Source organism: Stylophora pistillata, chromosome 5, assembly GCF_964205215.1.
Source record: "Stylophora pistillata chromosome 5, jaStyPist1.2, whole genome shotgun sequence".
NCBI classification, from domain to species: Eukaryota; Metazoa; Cnidaria; class Anthozoa; order Scleractinia; family Pocilloporidae; genus Stylophora; species Stylophora pistillata.
This window is the reverse complement of record NC_142523.1, coordinates 12,755,424-12,776,488: the sequence shown is the minus strand read 5'-3', so window position 1 is coordinate 12,776,488 and position 21,065 is coordinate 12,755,424. Positions and strand designations below refer to the sequence as shown.

The 21,065-nt window shown below is 38.2% G+C and overlaps 2 protein-coding genes and 2 pseudogenes across 3 annotated transcripts in view; 1 reads left to right on the top strand and 3 right to left on the bottom strand.

Moving 5' to 3' along the window:
- The first annotated feature begins 109 nt into the window (after positions 1 to 109).
- LOC148730341 (uncharacterized) lies at positions 110 to 10,071 on the top strand (annotated as a pseudogene). Its single transcript, XR_016001516.1, has 5 exons — positions 110 to 377; positions 845 to 943; positions 2,387 to 2,551; positions 3,004 to 3,241; positions 3,804 to 10,071. The product of XR_016001516.1 is annotated as an uncharacterized LOC148730341 (transcript).
- Positions 10,069 to 14,416, bottom strand: LOC148730340 (E3 ubiquitin-protein ligase TRIM32-like; annotated as a pseudogene).
- A 358-nt stretch (positions 14,417 to 14,774) lies between these two features.
- Positions 14,775 to 15,911, bottom strand: LOC148730339 (uncharacterized). Its single transcript, XM_088761775.1, has one exon. The coding sequence runs from the start codon at positions 15,909 to 15,911 to the stop codon at positions 14,775 to 14,777; it is 1,137 nt and encodes a 378-aa protein (XP_088617901.1).
- A 3,626-nt stretch (positions 15,912 to 19,537) lies between these two features.
- Positions 19,538 to 21,065, bottom strand: part of LOC148730338 (E3 ubiquitin-protein ligase TRIM45-like) — a 3,551-nt gene continuing 2,023 nt past the window's right edge. Inside the window, exon 1 of the mRNA XM_088761342.1 lies at positions 19,538 to 21,065. This exon is cut by the window's right edge and continues 2,023 nt beyond it. Coding sequence (XP_088617468.1) covers positions 20,791 to 21,065 — 275 coding nt within the window. The 3' untranslated portion in view covers positions 19,538 to 20,790.

The following is a 21,065-nucleotide window of genomic DNA, read 5'->3' as shown; positions in this document are numbered from 1 at the left end:
TTCGCATGTCAAAATATTCCCCGTCTCCCGCTACCCTTGCAGTATCTTTGTGAATAATGATTGTGAGGCTCATGGAATCTTGCTTTACATTACAAATGTGTTACTCATTAAGTATTCATTTTAGTTTGGTCGGGTTCTCTCCACGTGTAGCTCAGAACTTTGCCTTATAGCTTGGTTTGAAGCTACTTGCGCCGTAGATTACAGTTTTAGGTTTGACAAGTGGTACCCCAAAACTTCCTCGAGCCACTGAGAGTTGAAGCTGAACCGTAAGGTGGTCGTGACGCGGAACAGCCTCCGCACGTAGGTTACAACCAGCAACTCTAAGCTAACTGAGTCAAGCGGTTTAGTAGCAGGATTTTGGTCATCTTTGGGCATAGGTAAGTTATCTTTATTCGTTCTCCTATACTTAGAGTTAAGGTAGCAACAATTTTGATTACTTTGAGAGAGCTTCATTTACTTTTGGTACAATTCAACAAATATTTCGCCTCGCTATTGTTGTATTTAGTGCTATTTTGCTATTTACACACACGAGAATGGAGCTTTAGTTTCCTACCAACGGGAATAATATTTTAAATTGTTCTCAATACCCAACAAGTGAATAATTTGTAAGACAAAATCTCCTCATTAAATCAGCAAGATCAGGTGAGGTATTTATCTCTAATCTAACAAGGGATGGTGTTAAACGTTTGCCACACGCCAGAACTAAAAATATTGAGCTAGTTATATAGACCAATGACTCGGAGACGGGACCTCCATTTATTCGTCCCTATCCGAGAAGACTAGAATATCTAAACCATTTCGTGATGTTATAGAAAAGCAGCATATTCTTCTCAATTATTTTAAGACCTTGAGTGTTGGTCCGGCCGGGGCTCAAACCCTCGACCTCCCGCACATCAGTCCAGCGGTCTATCCATTGAGCTAACCGGGAGGCGGCATTACCACGGTATGTATATGAGAACGATCCTTCGCAGTAAAGCACTATTTGAGCAATAGTGAAAATCAGACCTGAAAAAAATTTCAGGCCTGTACGGGACTCGAACCACTGACCTCTGCGATACTAGTGCAGCGCTCTACCAATTGAGCTAACAAGCCAACTGGGAGCAGGCCATCAAATTAATTCGATATAAACCCGTAGGTGATAAATCAAAGAACAACAAACATATGAAACATATGTGTGAACTGCGGTTATGAGACGTATATGAGAACGATCCTTCGCAGTAAAGCACTATTTGAGCAATAGTGAAAATCAGACCTGAAAAAAATTTCAGGCCTGTACGGGACTCGAACCACTGACCTCTGCGATACTAGTGCAGCGCTCTACCAATTGAGCTAACAAGCCAACTGGGAGCAGGCCATCAAATTAATTCGATATAAACCCGTAGATGATAAATCAAAGAACAACAAACATATGAAACATATGTGTGAACTGCGGTTATGAGACGTATATGAGAACGAGTCCCGTACAGGCCTGAAATTTTTTTTTCAGGTCTGATTTTCACTATTGCTCAAATAGTGCTTTACTGCGAAGGATCGTTCTCATATACGTCTCATAACCGCAGTTCACACATATGTTTCATATGTTTGTTGTTCTTTGATTTATCATCTACGGGTTTATATCGAATTAATTTGATGGCCTGCTCCCAGTTGGCTTGTTAGCTCAATTGGTAGAGCGTTGCACTAGTATCGCAGAGGTCAGTGGTTCGAGTCCCGTACAGGCCTGAAATTTTTTTTTTTTTCAGGTCTGATTTTCACTATTGCTCAAATAGTGCTTTACTGCGAAGGATCGTTCTCATATACGTCTCATAACCGCAGTTCACACATATGTTTCATATGTTTGTTGCTCATTACCACGGTATGTTGCACTGATTCAGATAATTTAGCATTGCGATGTTTTAGTGTTGGGCAATTGTTTTAAGCGATGTATTTTTCGGAAATTTTCAATATGAATTGCAGTCTTCCTGTATTTTCTTCATTCAAATTGAAGACCACAGGCAGTCTCAATTTGTGTCTGGTGTCACACATTATGGAACGTTGTGACTCAGCTGCATTCCTTAAATATAACTGAAAGAGAAGAATTATATTTCATGATCAAGAAACGATTTGAAAAACAGATATAATGCCTATTATTCACGGGGGATCTAGGGGAGGGGCCAAGTGATACTCCCAAATGACTTTAAGTCCCCTACCCCCCTCAACCATCCCCTCTGGATCTCCCCAAAGTTTACATTAAAGTCAATTAATCTACAGAACCAGCTAAGGGTGTCACGCTTTTCCCACTTTTTCTTTTCCAGTTTTTTTCTTTTTTATTAAAACAACTGTTGGAATATATAACACCAGTAAAAATGGAAGATCTTGAACTACCACATACCTCTTTGAATTTAATAAGGAACATCAACCTACATCTTCACCAATGCCCAGAGAAAGGTTTAATCTGCCAAGTACCTGGGTGCATAAAATTTGACATGAATGTCCATTTGAAGGAATCAACCACCACACATTTTGCTCTCCAATCAGGAGAAATCAAACAACCTGCATGGAGTAATGTACTACAAGATAAGCTGCCTTTTTACCAACCTAAAAATTAATACACCTGCACCAAGTATGTGAGAAAAGGGATAGCTACTGTTGCATTTACCTTCAAAATCTTACCTGGAAAACCTTTTTTGGTATCAAGAAACAATTGAAGACACATCTTTTAAGGGAAGCATATTTTTAAATATTTTACAGTTTTTATCTATCCAACAATTTATTATTATATTACATTGTTACTTAGCTATATTTTTCAGTCTTATCTATTATCTGAATTGTTATATTAAGTACTATATTAAATGCAATAATAATATCTTTAATTGTAAAAAATATTTTCATAGTTTTCCTTCAACTTGTAAAGCGCATTAGATCATATATCTAATGAATTTTGCGCTATATATTATAAAAATTATTATTATTATTATTAAATTATTGGTACATTTCATAATAGCCATAAAAATCAATTTCTGTTTTAGAAATGCGACACAGAACCTATACAGCCCAAAGTGGAGAGGGTTGTCTCCTTTTGTTGGAGAATTCCAAATTTTACAGAGAGCAGTACACAACAACCTTCAACTGCTGATGGAGGCAATCCCTTAACAAGTGGGCCATTGATAGTTGAAGGCTACAGATGGAGAGGACTGTACCTCAGACAACAAAAATTGTTCCTGCAGCTTCTCTCAGCATCCCATCCAGTTAGTGCGGAAGTTCAGTAAGAACATCAATTATTTTGTACACAGTGCTTATCAGTGTATTTAAAGGAAAATACTACCTTTGCCTTCTTTCATGTCCCAAGAGTGACTAACACTATTTTCCTCACAAATCCAATACTCAACCAGGAGTAAAAGGTTCTGAGAATTAGTTCACATAATTTATGGCAAATGCGAAACTGATTATATGTAAAAAAATAAACTAACAAATGGGGCTTGAGAAGAAATGATGTAAAATGCTAAATTTGCTGTATATATGTTACTAAATAAAACTTAAAAGTATTGCAAAGGTAAATAATGATACAAAAAGAACAGCAGACTAAATAACAGATCTTCAAGCAGGAAACTAGAGAGGTGTATGGAAAAAAAAAACACTTCATCATACCTATTCATGCATCACCGTCTATACCAAAACTTTCTAACTGGTACGTTCAAAGCTGAAACCAGCGTATGTACTTCCCTAGTTTAAGCTGAGAGACAACCGAAATCTGGCATAAAAATACACTATGGTAATTGAGCGGAACAATGTTATGATACGTAAATATATTGTATTTCTTTTTAAAGAATTTTAATGGCCCAAGGAAGTGACAAGGAGCAGGTGCTGGATTCAGACGTGGTGTCCGTGAAAGAAGGAGAAATGCGGAGTAGGAAGATACTGAACGTGGAAAGTCTACGGGATGGAAATGGAAGCCTTGATGTTAAGTTTATTATTTACTACCTCAACTTGTATTAATTACGTTAACAGGTCATAAAATGTTAATTTCAGTCAGTACAAAAAAATTAACCAGCATTTTTATTTATCTCTTACTTAACAGTCATAAATGTCTTGCTTGTGTCATGACCCCAAACTGAGAATATGGTTTTTGCACTCTATAAAGAGGGCTAAGTCAGGCTGTTTATAAACTAAGGTTAGATCAACAAGCATTGATTATTTTGTTAAAATTGAACGGTTGCAGTTGTGTAATAGCTTTTACAGTTGATTAGATTGGTGGATTTAATAACACATTCATAACTAAATTGAACATTTTAAAAATAATAATAATAATAATAATAATAAACTTTATTAATGTGTCAAATCAATAGCAGTTTCCCACTAAATAAGGACGCCTAAACTAAACTTAATCTAACATATGTAAAACGCATAAAATATGCAGTCCTGCCCCGTATAGTAGACCCTATATATATGTACCCTGTGTAATTAAAATTACCTAAAAGATCAGAAATACAATGCTGATAATATAAAATATTAAGATTTACATAGAATACAGTTCTTGCAATTGTCCGAGGAGATTAAACTTTGTATATCTAATGTATGTAAAGCACTTTTAAATTCTTGTAGCGTTCTTAGAGTTCTTGTTTTTCCATCTAACTTAGACCAGATTACTGGACCTAAGTACCTAAGAGAGTGCTTACCATAACGTGTTGTGCTTACTCTGGGAATAATGAAATCATTGTTTCTTAAATTATATCTATTATTATTAATGTCAAACAAGTTCTTAATATTATTTGGGCACAGATCGTTTTTAACTTTATACATTAACACGGCTATATCATGTAATCTATTATATAAGGTTGTTAATCTAGCCCTTTTTAAGAAGATCGCTATATGATGATATGCTATCACAATAATCAGCCCTAAGGCCCCGTTCCTGTACCCTCTCTAATTTTCTAGAATCACTAGCTTTACAACAATTCCATATAGTACTACAATAAGTTAAATAAGGCAGGATAGCAGCCTTAAAAAGTTGTAATTTAGCCTCAACTGGGATCAACTTCCTCAATCTATTAATTACGCCTACCCTTCGGCTACTTTTTTTACAAATGTCACTTGTGTGGTCGGAAAAACTCAAATTATCATCAATCTTTACACCCAATAACTTAATAGAATTGTATGATTTAATGGCTGTCCCGTTAACATTTAACTCTAGTTGTTTATCGCTCAGTCTGCCTCCTTTCATTACCATTGTTCCATATTTATCATAGTTCGTTTTGAGAAAGTTTGCATCGTACCAAGTTGTAGCCTCTTGAGCAGTATCCTATAGTTTCGTCTGTATAGTGTTAATATCCTTATCAATTTCGTAAAACTGATGGTCATCAGCATAGATTTCGATGTTAGAAGGAATGCCAAACGTCAAGTCGTTTCGGAATAAATTCCACAGTAGAGGCCCCAACGAGGACCCTTGAGGGCATCCTTTCTTGACCTTTTTCCAGGAACTTGTGATTCCACTAATTCTTAGTCTATTGCAGTAAATGGTTTGAACCCGGGGGTAACATGTGAAGGTGTAGTCTGATCGTCCGGGTGAATGTAGTCCTGAGAAGGACTGTTGTCGGTGATAGTGACTGACGTTTCGACAACCTGTGCGGAAGTCATCATCAGAGTCAAGTGAATGATTGTTGTCAGTAGAATGTTCTTATTCCAGTTCGTGTGAAATGATCGGTTAGTTTTGCCGTGATGTTATTGGCTGTAAGACTCAAGTGACGTAAGTCGGTCGTGATTGGTGTGTTTTCGATCTGTCGGTAAAGTTAGGTCGTTCTTTTTCGGTCGTTTGTGATGTTTATGTCGTGAATGAGTCGTTTGTATGGAGCGGGTAGTTGTTGACATCTGTTTAGGGGAGTCTGTTCTAAGTTAGTAAAGCAGCTTTCCAGAGTCAGTCGTTGAAAATAGTCAGTGCTGTAGGTTAGGCATTGCGCAGAGTCCCAGTCAATGTTGTGGTTGGTAAGTCGATGGTGTTCAGCAATGTGATTGCTGACATCACCTTTCCTCGTCGCCCGTCTGTGTTCAGTCAGTCTTGTTGTGAGGTTTCTGCCAGTCTCACCGATGTAGGAGGCTTGGCAGTCGGAACAATTGATCTTATAAATCGTTCCCTGTCTGTTCCTCGGTTCGTCTTTGTCTTTAACGTTGGTTGGTAACTGACGTAGTGTGGTGATGGGTTTGTGGGCGACGCGGATATTGAAGGGTAGTAAGATGCGCGAGATGTTTTCAGACATGCCTTTTAGGTACGGTATGGTTGCTGTAGTCGTTGGGGTTGCGGTGTCGTTTGTTTCGGTAGTGGTAGTGGGTCGGTGAGTGTTTTCGTCGGATGAAGTCGTTGTTGTAGTTGTTCTTCGTAAAAACACGGTGAAGGTATTTGTTCTCGTCGCATAAGCTGTCTGTCGAGTCGCATACTAGTTGTGCGCGTCGTGTTAGAGTTCTGATAGTTGTGGCTTTGTGTGATGTAGGGTTGTGGGATGACTTGTCTAGTAATCTGTCGGTGTGTGTCGGTTTCCTGTAAACTGTCGTCCGTAATGAGTTGTGGTTGTGGCTTACCAGGCAGTCTAGAAAAGGAAGTTTGCCATTTTCTTCGACTTCTCTGGTAAACTGTATGTCAGTGTTTTGTTCATTAAGGTGGCGGTGGAATGCGTCAATTTCGTCGTGTCGAACGGCGGTGAACGTGTCGTCAACGTAACGTAACCAAAGCGGTATCGTTTGTCGGCAAGTCGAAAGGGCGGTTAGCGGTTAGCGGTTAGCGGTTGTAGTATTGTCGTCAGGTACTTGGATAGTTGGTATGTGGGAGAGCCACAGAAAGAAACAATAGGTCGCACCGGGAAACCAGGTTTGTGTAGTTTCGGCAAACCGTAGAGTTTCGGTGGCTGTGGTACCGAGCACCTCAGTCGATAGTACCGTTGGGTGTCAAAGGCGTTCGTTTTCTTGAGTGTCAGTAGTTTACTGTTGAGTTTACGTTGAAGTGCAGGAGTTGGGTCACGTTTGAGTTCTTCGTAGGTTCGTTTGTCGTTAACTAGTGCGTCCATTTTGTCGTGATAGTCAGTTTTGTCCATAACAGCAGTAACTCGTCCTTTGCAAAACAACAAGGTGAAATCACCAAAATTTGCGTCGTCTGTGAGGCTAAACCGCGGCGGCAAGTTATTTTAATTTACATTTGGAACTCAACGCTACTTTTATGCGTTATGTTGAGTTTGAGGTCTGGCGCCCTATGAGACGGTAAACACATCCATCCATTTTCGAAATTATAACTAAAAGTGGAAACTCACTTTTTAATCGACGTCTTTCGTGGCGTTGCCGTCCTGACTGCTTAAAGTCCCTATTGGCGGAAAATAATTCTACCCACTTATCGAGTAATCGTTTGAATTCATCAAACAACGTTTTGTTGCAAGAACCCCAGACTTATTGACAGCAATTTACTTTGAAGTGGAAATCCCGACTGAGCATTCACAGGAAGAAAATAAAATGATTTTTAAAAGGTTGAGTTTCTATCTAGGAATTTAAACTTGAGAATGTCGCGAATCTTTTTGCGACTTTAAGGTCGCTAAGGAGTTCACGCCGCACGACGACTCTGACACTGAAAATACTTATTAACTTTATTAGCCTTTATCCTCATGTCTTAAGGTCGTATCTTGTTGAAATCAAAACCTAAATAAGCCACCAAAGCAAGAAGCTTAGGCGAGTTGGCAATTCATTTCCGCCGAGGAGAGGATACTTGTCATTCATCCGAGAAGATAACAAAACAAGGGTTCTATTTTTGTGTCTCAGCAAAACAAAATGAAAAATCAATTGTTTCATGATCTCCTAAGCTTTCCCTCTACAAACCATCCGGGCGAGCAATTTCACCTTCGAGATGCAAAGCGTTCGGCTCGAAGCGAATAATTTTCTTCTTATATTTCGTTTCCTTCGCTTGACTGCCCTTTGCAAGGAGAAGCAATATGTTGTACACTGAAATGGCCCATTTCCGAATTGTCTTTAGCCTCTTTTTCAAAGCGAGTCCTGGTGCTCATCCTTTCGTATGGTAATAAGTTTTCCGATTCACATGCAAATTAAACTCATTTTCATACGTATGGTTAAGCACCATGCCTCGTTTTGAAAAAGAGGCCAAACGTAACTGGGTTTTACATGTAGAACTACCGCTGACAAGTTGCGATTTATACTCTCACTCTCAGTGTTTACGAACGTGCAATCAGTGTTTACGAACGTGCAGCCAGTGTTTACGAACGTGCAACAAACGTTTGTTTGTAAACAACATTGTAATTAGAGGAGGTGTAAATTAGCTGCATGATGACAAAAAAAACTTTTACAACATCCATCATAATTCCTTCATATCAAACATTATATTCAGCCAACTTGCTTCTTCGTAATGATACAATAACAAATCCCAAACACATTTAGGTAAAAAAAATGATAAATTAATGAAATAGATTGTTATTCATTTGAGTGAATAACCATTCAATGTCACTATTGCTTAATTAAAATCTAGCAGTGCTAAGTAGCCATGGTGGAAAAAATAATTTTGTCGCATTTGTTTCAATTCCTCAGCCATGTCAGTCGATATAACACAAAAACTTCCGTTAAAAGGCTTATCGACCTGACAGAAAATATTTTTTAGCCTTGCAGAACATTCAGGCTAGCACCCTTTGTTCACCAGAAAAACATTTTATTCTATTTCACTCGATTAAAAGACCAAACCTTAAACAAAACCACACTCTCCGAGGAAATAAGAAAACTTAATACGAACAGAATACTAAACTATAACTAATATATACGAAAAGGTCGATCGCAAATAGCACAAAAGGATCTCGTAATGCAAAGAATTCTAATGAACGCCATGATTAACGCGATTGTCTCCTGTTCACACACTAATTAGCGCAATTGTCTCCTGCTCACCCTTCTCTTTTTCTCAACATTCCATTATCCTACATTCACAGTATATTCCGTTTGAAGACGCCGGCGTACACATGTTTAGAAATTATCGCAATATGTTTAGCTTAATCGAAAAAAAACTTCTTCCAATTGAACTTATATAAATTTATACAAAATCAAAATTTCATACGAAAAAAAAATTAAAGATCTTGATCACGAGATCGTCTCTTTTAAAATTTCAATAGGTCCGCTAAAAATCTCCTGGGAAATTAAGTGACATAAATCACTAATAAACATTGAAAACAATCTGTAGTATGGTAAATCTCAACTATGCAATGAATTCAAGGAAAGCCATTTGTTACAATGGTCAAAAGTAACATCTTTAGCTTTTTGTTTCATAACATCCACCTGGGACATAATTTAGCTCAAATCCCTTCTTACTGAGACCTGTTGGCCAAATAGTCCATGAAAGAGCCCATTTAAACTCTATCTAGCATAAGTATGTCCTCAACGTTTCCTTCTACAATGATCCGATGTGTCCGCATTCAAAGTATGTTCCCGAAAAGATGCCTACATGTAGCTGACGATTTTAGTAACCTTAATTACGAAGTACGGCCCAATAGATTATATAACACAACCAAAGTAAAGCGCGCGCTCTGATAGGTCAATTTAGCGTCCCCCCATTTGCCCATGGGTGTACGCTGCTGACGTGAGCAAATGCAAAGACTATTTTTACGCGCGCGCTTGTTTTTTCTGGTCGCGTAAGATTTGTTAAATAAAAGGGAACTCTTTAGCTACAATGTATCAATGTTATGTTATAAAACAAATGGTAAACACCACAGCGTACACTATTGAGTTCAAGAAGCTAGAGTCGCTCTCGGCTATCGCCTCGAGCGACTCTTACGCTTCTTTCGTGCTTAGCAACCTCCCGCGTGCATCCATAACTCATTCGTGTACGCTGTGGTGTTTACCATTTGTTAAATGGTAGAGCCATTTTCAGCTCCAATTCTTGTTTTGAATATGATCCAGTAAGTTACCGAAGTAATGAACAGATGAAGAAAGTGCGAAGCTGAAAGTTTCAAGTGATAAATCCCAACCCTCCATCAACAAATTCAGGCAAATTTCCGCTAAATTAAATAAATGTCGACGAAGCCTCAACATATCCATGTTACATTAGCAATAAAATTGTTATTTGTTGATTTATTTCAAAATTTTTACTTCTTTCCCGTGCAGTCATTGACTAAAATCCGATCATATGGCATTGTGGCAACGCCCCAAGGAAAATATAGGTTTTCCTTAGCACTTATCTTGCCAGTGAAAGTTCCCTCCAGTGTGAACTGTTGAATCCGTCTATTTCCCGCATCACATATGAGAAGGTTGCCATACTTACCAATACATAAGTTAAACGGCCCATTCAACCATCCATCACTGTTTCCTTTTTCTCCAAACTTATACAAAAACTGTCCTTTGCCATCAAACACTTTCACACAGTTATTTTTCAAGTCAGTTACAATAAACTTGTCCTCGCAACAAACGCAGCCGGATGGTTCATCCAGCCTTTCTGAGCAGCTGTCTCCGAACTTAAACACAGGTTCCCCATCCATTGTAAACACCTGAATTGTGCCATTACCATACTCCACTACAGCGATAAAACGTCCATCGCTTGTAATACATACACTCGCGGAATTCTTAAACTCTCCGTCTCTACTTCCCTGTTTTCCAAAGCTTTTCACAAAGTTCCCTGTCTGTACATTTAACTGCTTCCAAAACAAACAAACCGTACGAGCAGATCTCGCACGGTGAATATAGCTCCATGGAGCCTAATTGATTCAATCATTACCTCTAAAAGTTCTTAGTAAAGGAAAAAGCAAGTTTATTTCAATAAAAAAAAAAGCAATGATAAATGTACAAAATTGCAGCTATATTCATTGACAAAGTAATCAGTTCAGTAATGGTTTCAGCTAAGACTAACTCTATAACAAACAACATTGTAATTGGAAGAAGTATCAAACACCAGCACGGTGACAGTAAAACCTCTACAACATCCATAATTCCTTTAACCATTATATTCAGCCAACTTGCTTCATTGTAATGATACAATAATAAATTCCAAACACATTTAGGTAAACAAGAATTAAATTTAAGGAAATAAATTGTCATTTATTTGAGTGAATAACTATTCTACGTCATCATTACTTAACTAAAATCTAGCGCGCGAATTAGTTATGGTAGAACAAACCATTTTGTCTCGTTTGTTTCAATTCCTCGGCCTTGTCAGTTGATGCAACTCAAAAACTTCCGTTAAAGTCTTATCGAGCTGACAGAAAATATTATTTCAACCTTGTAGATCATTCAGGCCAGCATATTTCGCTTTTTCTCAACATCCATTATGCTATATTCACAATATATTCCCTTTGGAAGTCTGTGCGTGATTACGAATTATCGCAACGCGTTTAACTACCTCGGAAAAAAATTGTTCCAACTAAACGTCCGTAGATTTACACAAAACCCAGATTTTACACAAAAAAAATGATCCTGAAGTTCGCTAAAAGGTCCACTAACAATTTTCTGGCAATTAAATTAGATAAATCGCTAATAAACATTAAAAACTGTCTGTAGTATAGTCAATCTCAATTGTGCAATGAATTCAAGGAAAGCCATTTGTTACAATGGTAAAAGTAATATCTTTCGCTTTTTGTTTCATAACATCTGTATGGGATATAACTTAGCTCAAATCCCTTCTTAGCGAGCCCTATATATTGGCAAAATAGTCCATGCAAGAACCCATCCAAACTTTATCTAGCATTAGTATGACCTCAACGCTTCCTTCTAAAAAGATCCGATGTGTATGTGTAGCGTTTACGGCGACCAAAATCTAAATTCTAAAGTTCAAGGGCGTGTCGCTCCAAAACGCGGTTAACGAGGTGTTTGGGACTATTTTACTGATCGAAATGACAACCCAAAGTTGACTGTTTGCACGAATCTTTATTCTTGAAAAGTAATCGACCACGAACCACAATCAATGACGAAAATAACGATTATTCTGGCAGTCAATCAATCTATCGAACGATCGATCGTAAACTGAAACAACAATACAACCAAGTTCTATCAATCTAACGAAAAGCCGCGGAATACATGATCAAAGAATCGCATGTTAAATACTGGGCTCTAAAGTCTATAACGAGATTAACAATACAAGAGAAACAGAACAAAAGTTTGGAAACAAATTAAAAGAGTTTGATGACTGATAAACGGCCCATTGTTCTATCTAAATGATGGGCGTTCACTGACTCGCAAATTGGCACGAATTTGGCCTTTGAATCTTAAATCTATACAGATCATTGCAATATTTGTTTGTATATTGTCGCCCAACACTGAAAAGACTGGAGAGGGAAAGACAAAGTTACAAAGGTACTCACATATCGGTCCCGCTTGTGCCAGAGGTTGAGAAAAACGAAAGGGCGAAAGTTTACCAAGGCTATTCAAAACTTTCGAAGAACTGATTAAAGGGACGCTAAAATTGCCTTTTATATGCGCGTGGTGACGCTGAAAGGTCCGATTACAAAACCAATAGAAATACAGAAAAACAGATAAGCATTGTAACTATGTGGCTATCTAAGATCATTCTGAAATTAGTGAACTAATCAATAATCAATCAAAAAATGAGCCTTCTGGCTAATGTCCTTAACAGTATGTATTTGAAGTATGTTCTCGAAAAGGTGCCTACATGTAGCAGGCGATTATAGTAACCACAATTACCAAGTACGGCCCAATAGATCATAGCACAACTATTTTCAGTTCCAATTCTTCTATTGAATATTATGCAGTAAATAACCCCGATGATGGCAAACAGCCGAAAACGTTTGGTTCAAACATTTTAACTCTTTCCTAATCTTTTAGCCTTGTATAGAATATACTTTACTAAGCGAACATTCAACATGATGCAGTAAGTTACCAAACTAAATGAATAGATGAAGAAAATGCAGAGCTTAAAATTTCACATTGTAAATCCTGGCCCTCTATCTACAAATTCAAGCAACTTTCCGCTAATTTAATAAATGAAGAAGCCTCAACATACCCACGTTACAATGGTAATAAAATCGTTATTTGTAGATTTAGTTCAGAATTTTTACTTCTTTCCCGTGGTATTCAGTGACTCAAATCCGATCGTCTGGCATTGTGGCAACGCCCCAAGGAAAATTTATGTTTACCTCAGTATTTGTCTTTGCAGTGAAAGTTCCCTCCAAAGTAAATTTTTGAATGTGTCCATTTATTGCATTACATACAAGAAGGTTGTCATACCTGTCAACACATAAGCCTGTCAACAGCCAATCCAACTGTCCATCACCGTTTCCTTTTTCTCCAAACTTGTACAAAAACTGTCCTTTGCTAGCAAACACCTTCTTCACACAGTTATTACCCCTGTCAGTTACAATGAACTTGTCCTCGTGACAAACACAGCCAACTGGATGATCCAGTCTTTCTGATCCACTCACGGTCTCCAAACTTAAAAACAGGTTCACCATCCATTGTAAACACCTGAATTCCGCTGTTTAGTAAATATTCCACTACAACGATAACACGTCCATCGTCTGAAAAAAAACACTTGCGGGATTTTTTAACTCTGTCTCCCCTTCCCTTTTTCCCAAAGCTCCTCACAAAGTTTCCTGTCTGTACACTCAACTGTTGTATTAAGTGATTACGTTGATCTGCCACCAGAATCTCGTCATCGTTTCGAAATGTGACATGAAGTGGATTCTGAAATTGACCCTCCTTGTTCCCTTGACAACCAAGTTTTCGCAGAAACTTTCCTGTCTCATCAAATACCAGGATACAGTGACCTTGAGTATCAGCCACAGCAATAACACCTGCACTGTTCACTGCGATGCCAGCTGGAGCCTGAGGCACTTCTCCCTGAAGGTCCAACTTTCCGATAATGTCAAGTTCTCGTCCTTTTACCACAAAAGTAAAAGGACATTTGACAAGCCTTTGTTCATTTGTTCATCATTGTTCACAGTTCATCATTGTTCACTATAACTTCCATTTTAAAATTATGGGGTACTTTCGCTATAAATTTGACCTGTAAACCTCCACCTTCTTTGTCACTCGTCACCAGACTTCTCACTTGATCCGCAGTGTCTATGTGTATTTCAACCCGATCTGTGTGCCGAGTGTTTCCGATTTCTCCTTCGCTTGTTTTGGGACAAATGAGCAGCAGCTGCTCTGCATCTACACCAGCTTGGAAATTCTGATCCAGTCCTTCCACGGTCGATCCTTGCACATCTGTTTCGCTGAATTTCGCAAATCCCAGTCCCAAACTCTCTGGTTCACATGTCGACACAAACTTTACAAACGAGCTAACCGGAAGTGCTGGCATTGTGGTCTTGATGAGGTCTTCAATTCGTTCTTCCACACTCTTCTTGTTTTGCATTATGCCTGAGCTTTAGCTTCTCTCAACCAGGTTGTTACTGAACTCAAATGCTTGGTCAAGCTGCTTTCAGTCGAAATAGACAACCAATGATTTTACAGAATTCAACTTCTCAGGCATGAGAATTGTAGGCAATTTCATTTGCCATGATTTTCCTTCGCTGATAGCTGCTCGAAAGTTTTTCTTTAAGTATCGATGAAATCTCTCTAATTTACCGTTGCCCCGCGCATAAAGTGGGGAAACATGAATGTGTTTTATTCCACACGAGTCTGACCGACTGGGTTTACTTGGGTAAGGATTTCTAGCTTGAAACTGGAATCTCTTCCTAGTAATGGTTCTACCTTACCCTCTATTACGTACACTTTTGAGTTAATGGCCTTGTGGCCAATACTTCAGTATGACAGCATTAAAATAACCGTTACAGATTAACAGTTTGTCTTTTCCATACGCAGTAAAACGCTTTCGAGTTTCATTCAGTTCACAGTTCTTGAATTGCTTTTTTATGTAAATGGGAGGAAATTATGTCGTACTTACAACCTGTGTCCACGATCATTTTGGTTTTTCGTTTGTTTATCATAGCTGTGATGGAGTTGTCCACACTGTTCATGAAGAGTACTGGCTCTTCGCTATCCTCACCTGAACTGTCTTCAAGCCAGTTAGCAGATTTGTTGGATGAGAGGCTACGAACCTTCATTTGTTGAAGTTTCTTCCCTTTCCATCTCTTTCCTTTCATCGGTGCTGTGTTATGCTTGGAGCGACAAACTCGTTGTAGGTGTCCCACCTTTTTACAGTTGTTGCAAGTGGATTTTAGCGCACCACATTCACTTCGGCTATGACCATCTGTGCCACCACATCTGTAGCAGTTCAAACGCTTCACTGGTGGTCTGCTAGAGGTACCCACGCGGTCAATGGTGATTGGGTTCTCTATGGAGCCTTGAGAAAGTAGTCGCGCTTCTTGAACGGCCGTCTCTGCGTTACGAGCTATCTTTACCGTCTTGGCAAGGTGCAGGTCTTCTTGCTGGAGAAGTCTTTGCTTTAGAGTATGGGGGGAACAATTTTCGACGATCTGGTCCCTTATCATCTCCTTCTCCGAGCCACCGAAGTCGCAAGAATTTGCCAACTCTCTCAAGCTTGTTAGGTAAGCGTCGATGGACTCATCTGCCTTTTGTGCTCGTGATCTGAATTTGTATCGTTCTGCCACTACGTTGCGTTTCGGAGCGAAATATCTGTTCAGGGCGGTCTTCGCTTCCTCAAGAGTTTTGTGTTCACCTGGGAGAGTGTTGAAGATGCGTTGAACTGCGGGGCCAAGGCAGTTTAGCATTGTCGCTCTCTGAACGGGAAATGCCTTTTTCTGCAAGTCTGATGCAATGGCGTAGTCAAATGCATTGACCCAGTTTCTCCACTTGCTGTAAAGATCTGCTACATCGATATTGAACAGTGCGGGGGCAGGTAACAATCGTTCCATCTCTAGTGGACTCTCTGCCGTATCTGGCTGTTCGATTTCTTCTGCCGTTTCTGGCTGTTCGATTTCTTCTGCCGTTTCTGGCTGTTCGGTTTCGTCTACCTGTTCAGTAGTTCGGATCTCTTCCTCGTCGCCAATGTGTTGTGTATTCATTTAGTGGAGACACACACGCTTCAATTGCTTACTATATTCTGTCTTTATTCATTGATCAAGTATCTTATAAGCTGGTACAATAGTCTTACTTAATAACAGTACTTTCACATCATTCAGTAATCGTACAGTAATATCACTAAAATCAGTACAAGTACTTTAAATTTACTGTGTTCTCAATACACTAAAACTGGCATCTTCAAAAGGTAAGACTTGTTTTTGAGCTTATCATATCATATGGGATATAAATTTACTTTAGTCTTCAATATTACTATCTGATATCTGCTTGTAGTCAGCCCATCTTTTTGTTTTAATATCTCAGAGACCAGCCCCTTCCAGGCAATAAATAGTGATAGTCCTTTATCTGCTCCATTTTGAAAAACATTCATATTTTACCTACCATGGAATGGAAGCCTATACCAATTAGCCAATACTTTTTTCAATGAAAGTAATAATCATGCAGTTCTATGAAATATATTCAGACTAGACACCACAGACTGCACATAGCAGACTGGGTATAAAATGCAAACTGAGAACCAAAGCCCAAAACAGTTTTCTTTGTTGAAAGAATCCTAAACCTTTAACTGCCACAAGTGACCAAGACAGAATTTCCTCCTTGCAAAATCAATTCCATCTTGAGCCAATAAGTGATGAGAATGCAGAAAAATATAAATATGAGGATCAATAGTTGAGTGAATACCAAATTCTCTAAACTAACATCGTAAGAATTGTAATGCAGATGGTAAGGGGAAATACTAAATGAGATCTTGGTAGTCAAAGGGTTAATTAGGTACAACTATTATTATAACACAACCAAAGTAAAGCGCGCGCTCTGATTGGTCAATTTAGCGTCCCCCATTTTCCCATGGGTGTACGCTGCTGACGTGAGCAAATGCAAAGACTATTTTTCCGCGCGCGCTTGTTTTTCCTGGTCGCGTAAGATTTGTTAAATAAAAGGGAACTCTTTAGCTACAATGTATCAATGTTATGTTATAAAACAAATGGTAAACACCACAGCGTACGCTATTGAGTTAAGGATGCACTTGGGAGGTTTGCTAAGCACTCAAGAAGCTAGAGTCGCTCTCGGCTATCGCCCCGAGCGACTCTTACACTTCTTTCGTGCTTAGCAACCTCCCGCGTGCATCCATAACTCAATAGTGAACGCTGTGGTGTTTACCATTTGTTAATTTTCTGACTCAGCAAACCTGCAGGATAAACAGGATCATCCTCCTCAATGCAATTCACTACTTTCTTCAAAAAAGTCGGGGTTATTTGGAATATTTGCAAGGATTGGTACGTGTAATCAAATGGCGACAAGTGAAGTTAGGAATTAATTTCACGCGCGTTTTGTCAAAATTCTGATAATTTCCCGAGCTTTTGGTTGAGGGAAATTATCAGAATTTTGACAAAACGCAAGTGAAATTATTTCCTAATTTCACGAGAAAACCATTTGATTACCTTTTAATATCGTGGGGGACAAATTACGTTCACAACCGTAATTTTTTTTACTGGTATATTCCATCGAAAACCGAGAACATGAAAAAGAATATAGTTTTCGTTTTAAAAAGCATACATTATTGTTAAAGTTCGTAATTTTCTGAGTTTCTTCACAGAAAATACCTTTCAAATTCTTCGTGCCTGTTAATAATTTTCGGCCGCTTCTTTTAATTTCGTAACTTCTTCAAGGGTCGCCGTCTTAAATCTCGACGCCATCATGGCTCTGATCGAGATACAAGAGATGTTACCACAGCAATTTTGTAATTTCACATGTGAAATTAAAAATTAACGCTGAAATTTCGAGCCAAAATTAAGGAGTAATTTGTCACCTATGATATTATAATTATTAACTTTGGTTATCCTGTTTCACAGGGTTGAATTGTTTATATAGAACATTTCCCAATTTCCAGGATCATATGTTGGTTGTGAGAATGATTCCATGATTACATGATTACATGATTATCTGCATGATTTATTGTACATGCATTTCTTCATTCTCTTAAGTTCATGAAATAGAGCAGAGCGATTCATTAACCTCGCCTCCTTGCCAAACTGAGGCTTGGGAAATTGCAATCCATACACATGGGCCAACAGTATGAACAAAGAATGTAAATTAAGATGAATGAACAATGACCTCATCTAAATGATGAGGCAAAATAGTTGTTATAAACTGTTATAATCCACCCATTAATTTTAGCGCGATTTTATTGGTTACTTTATGTCACGTGGTGCAAAATCACAGGACAGTTATCATGCAATAACCCCGTCCGCGTCGATATTTGTCCTCCGATTTTTTCCGTGATAAAGAAACATAGTCAACACAAGAGTTTCAACTTTTCTGTTCTCCTATTTGCATGGAAGGAAACCAAACTCGTTTTTTTTTAAATTTCTGCTTCCTTGCATCAATCACGCGCATTCGCCATCAGATCACCACTGGCTTTTTTACTGTGTTTACGCGCAGTTTAATTGCGATGTGAAAATTAATGGGAGGGTTATAAAATAAATAAACCCCATTCTGGCTTGCTGGTATGTCGGCTGATAATGTCCTTGGCTGAAAGATTGTCCTTAAGATTTCATATTTGTCCTCGAAGCTTCGCTTCTCGGCCAAATATCCATTTTTCGGGCAATCTCTCCGCCGCGGACATTATCAGCCGACATACCAGCCGCCCGAAGGGGTTTATTTACTGATTATCACCTCTAAGGTTAATCAGATCACGTGACTTACTATTTATCTCAATGAATTCTGGAATCGAAAATTTAGTAACAGACAGAACACTAGAAAAGCTTCTAGAAAAGCCTTTAAAAGTTTATGTTAGCGATAAAACTAAATATTTTCAAGAGGAAAACGAAAGTGTGAAATTTTTATCACGCACGCAACAACTTTTTAATTTTACTTCACTTATAACATCGGTGTGCATATTCTCCATACTATTCTTTAAATATTTCCGGTGAAAAAGTAGTGAAAAGCGCGGAAAAGTATCCGAACAAATCAAACATGTTACACATCCTCTGAGGTACTCCTTCAAGAGCGACTCCATTTCGAACTGCAGACAAGAACAGTCACACTCGTTTATTATTATCCGTTCGTAGACAACTTAGTATAAATTAAAGCTTCTTATTCAAATTAGTTGGATGTCGTTACCTCATGAGGTAAGTTGACAACTTGATTTCGAAATGCAATCTTTCTTTTGTTCGATTTTAGGATAGTTGCGTGATTTGATTGCTTCCGTCGCGTGACTTTCTGGTGTGGGAGAGTCATCGTCACAAAATCCATCGTAATTTGACACTTTAAATTTTTTTTCTTGAGTAAGAGTCATTGAGATATCAATTGAATCACAGTAAAACCACCCCAGTTTTGCTGATTGAATGGGGATCCATTCCCCGGCCTTCTTAGTTATATCTGACACTGTTTTCGTCCATATAATGAGCTTAAGATCTTACTGTCCAAAGTGTCAGTGCAATAACAAGAATTAATGAATAATAATCACAATCTGGATATCTTGAGAGACCAAACCCATGTTAAGACAAACGACGGGAGGTAAAAGGGCCAAACGACCAAACCGTACGAGGTAATGTCGCACGGTGATTGTGACCTCATAGAGTCTTATTAATTCAGTAATAATTGCTGCAACTTCTCAATAAAATAAAAGGCAAGTTTATTTAATCAAGATACAAGCAAAATAAACATATAAAACTACAGTTATATTAATAGACAACGCAGTCTGTAAAAGTATTTGTTTAAGTCAAGACTAACTCTATAACAAACAACCTTTTAACAAACTACGGTATAACACATGCATGGTAACAAAATAAATGTCTACAATATCGATGAATAAGAATTTTAACCAAGTGCAGTTAATATCCTGCCGCCTTTGCAAAGTGCTTCAATGTAATGATACAGTAAAACATGCTAGAAACGTTTTCGGTTAAAACTATGAAAATTTGATGTAATAAGCTGTTATACATTGGAGTGAATAACTATTTTACATAACGATCATTGCTTAACTAACATCTAGCATGCCAATTAACCGTGGTAAAACAAACTATCTGCAACTTTTTTGTTCAATTCTCTCGCCTCTTTCGTTGATGCAACACAAAAACTTTTCTTACAAAGGCTTATGGAGCTGAAGTGAAGATTCTCGGCCTTTTCAACCCTGCTAAACATGCAGGTCATCCACAGAAACATACACATATTAATTCAGCAACCATCACAATGTCATAGACTTAAATCTGAAAGAACTCCTACTTATTTGATAAATACAAAATCAAAATTACCCAAGATGATTATCTTGATCGCGTGATCGCCGGTTTTAACAACTTTCACAGATTCGCCACATCAATTGGTAAACAAAGTCAGTAAACTGACTTGGAATCAACTAAAACAATGTCTAATATAGTCAATCTCAATTGCGCAATGAGTTCAAGAAAATCTCTTTGTTGCAATCCCTGAAAAAACATCTTGAGCCGATAATTTAGCTCATATTCTTTCTTACTGAGGTCTATAGGCCAAATATTCCATGAAAGGACGCATTTGAACTTTGTCTCGCATAAATAAGTGCTCAACATATTCTTCTGAGAAGAACCAATTTGCTCGTGTTCAAAATGTATTCCAGAAAAGGTGCCACCATGTAGCTGGCAAATATAGTAACCAATTGCAAAGTATGGCCTTACAGATCAGAAACTGTTTCGGCTTTAAATCTTGTCTTAAATATAAAGCAGTAATTTACCAAGTAAGGAACAGACGAGGAATAGCTGTTAGTGCTATTAGTATTAATCTCTGACCTTTTATCAACAAATTCAGGAGAGTGTTCGTTAAATTAATAACTTGAAGTCACAAAGCCTCAACATATCTGTTACACTGGTAATGAAATAGAAAATTTTAGATTTATTTCAGAACTTTGACTTCATTCCCGCCCAATTCAGAGATTAAAATCCGATCATCTAACATTGTGGCAACGCCCCAAGGAAACTTTAGGTTTACCTCAGTACGTGTCTTGCCAGTGAAAGTTCCCTCCAACGTGAACTGTTGAATGCGTCCATTTCCCGCATCACATACGAGAAGGTGGCCATACTTATCAATCCATAAGTGAAAGGGTTTCCTCAATTGTCCATCACCGTTTCCTTTTTCTCCAAACGTGTACAAAAACTTTCCTTTGCTAT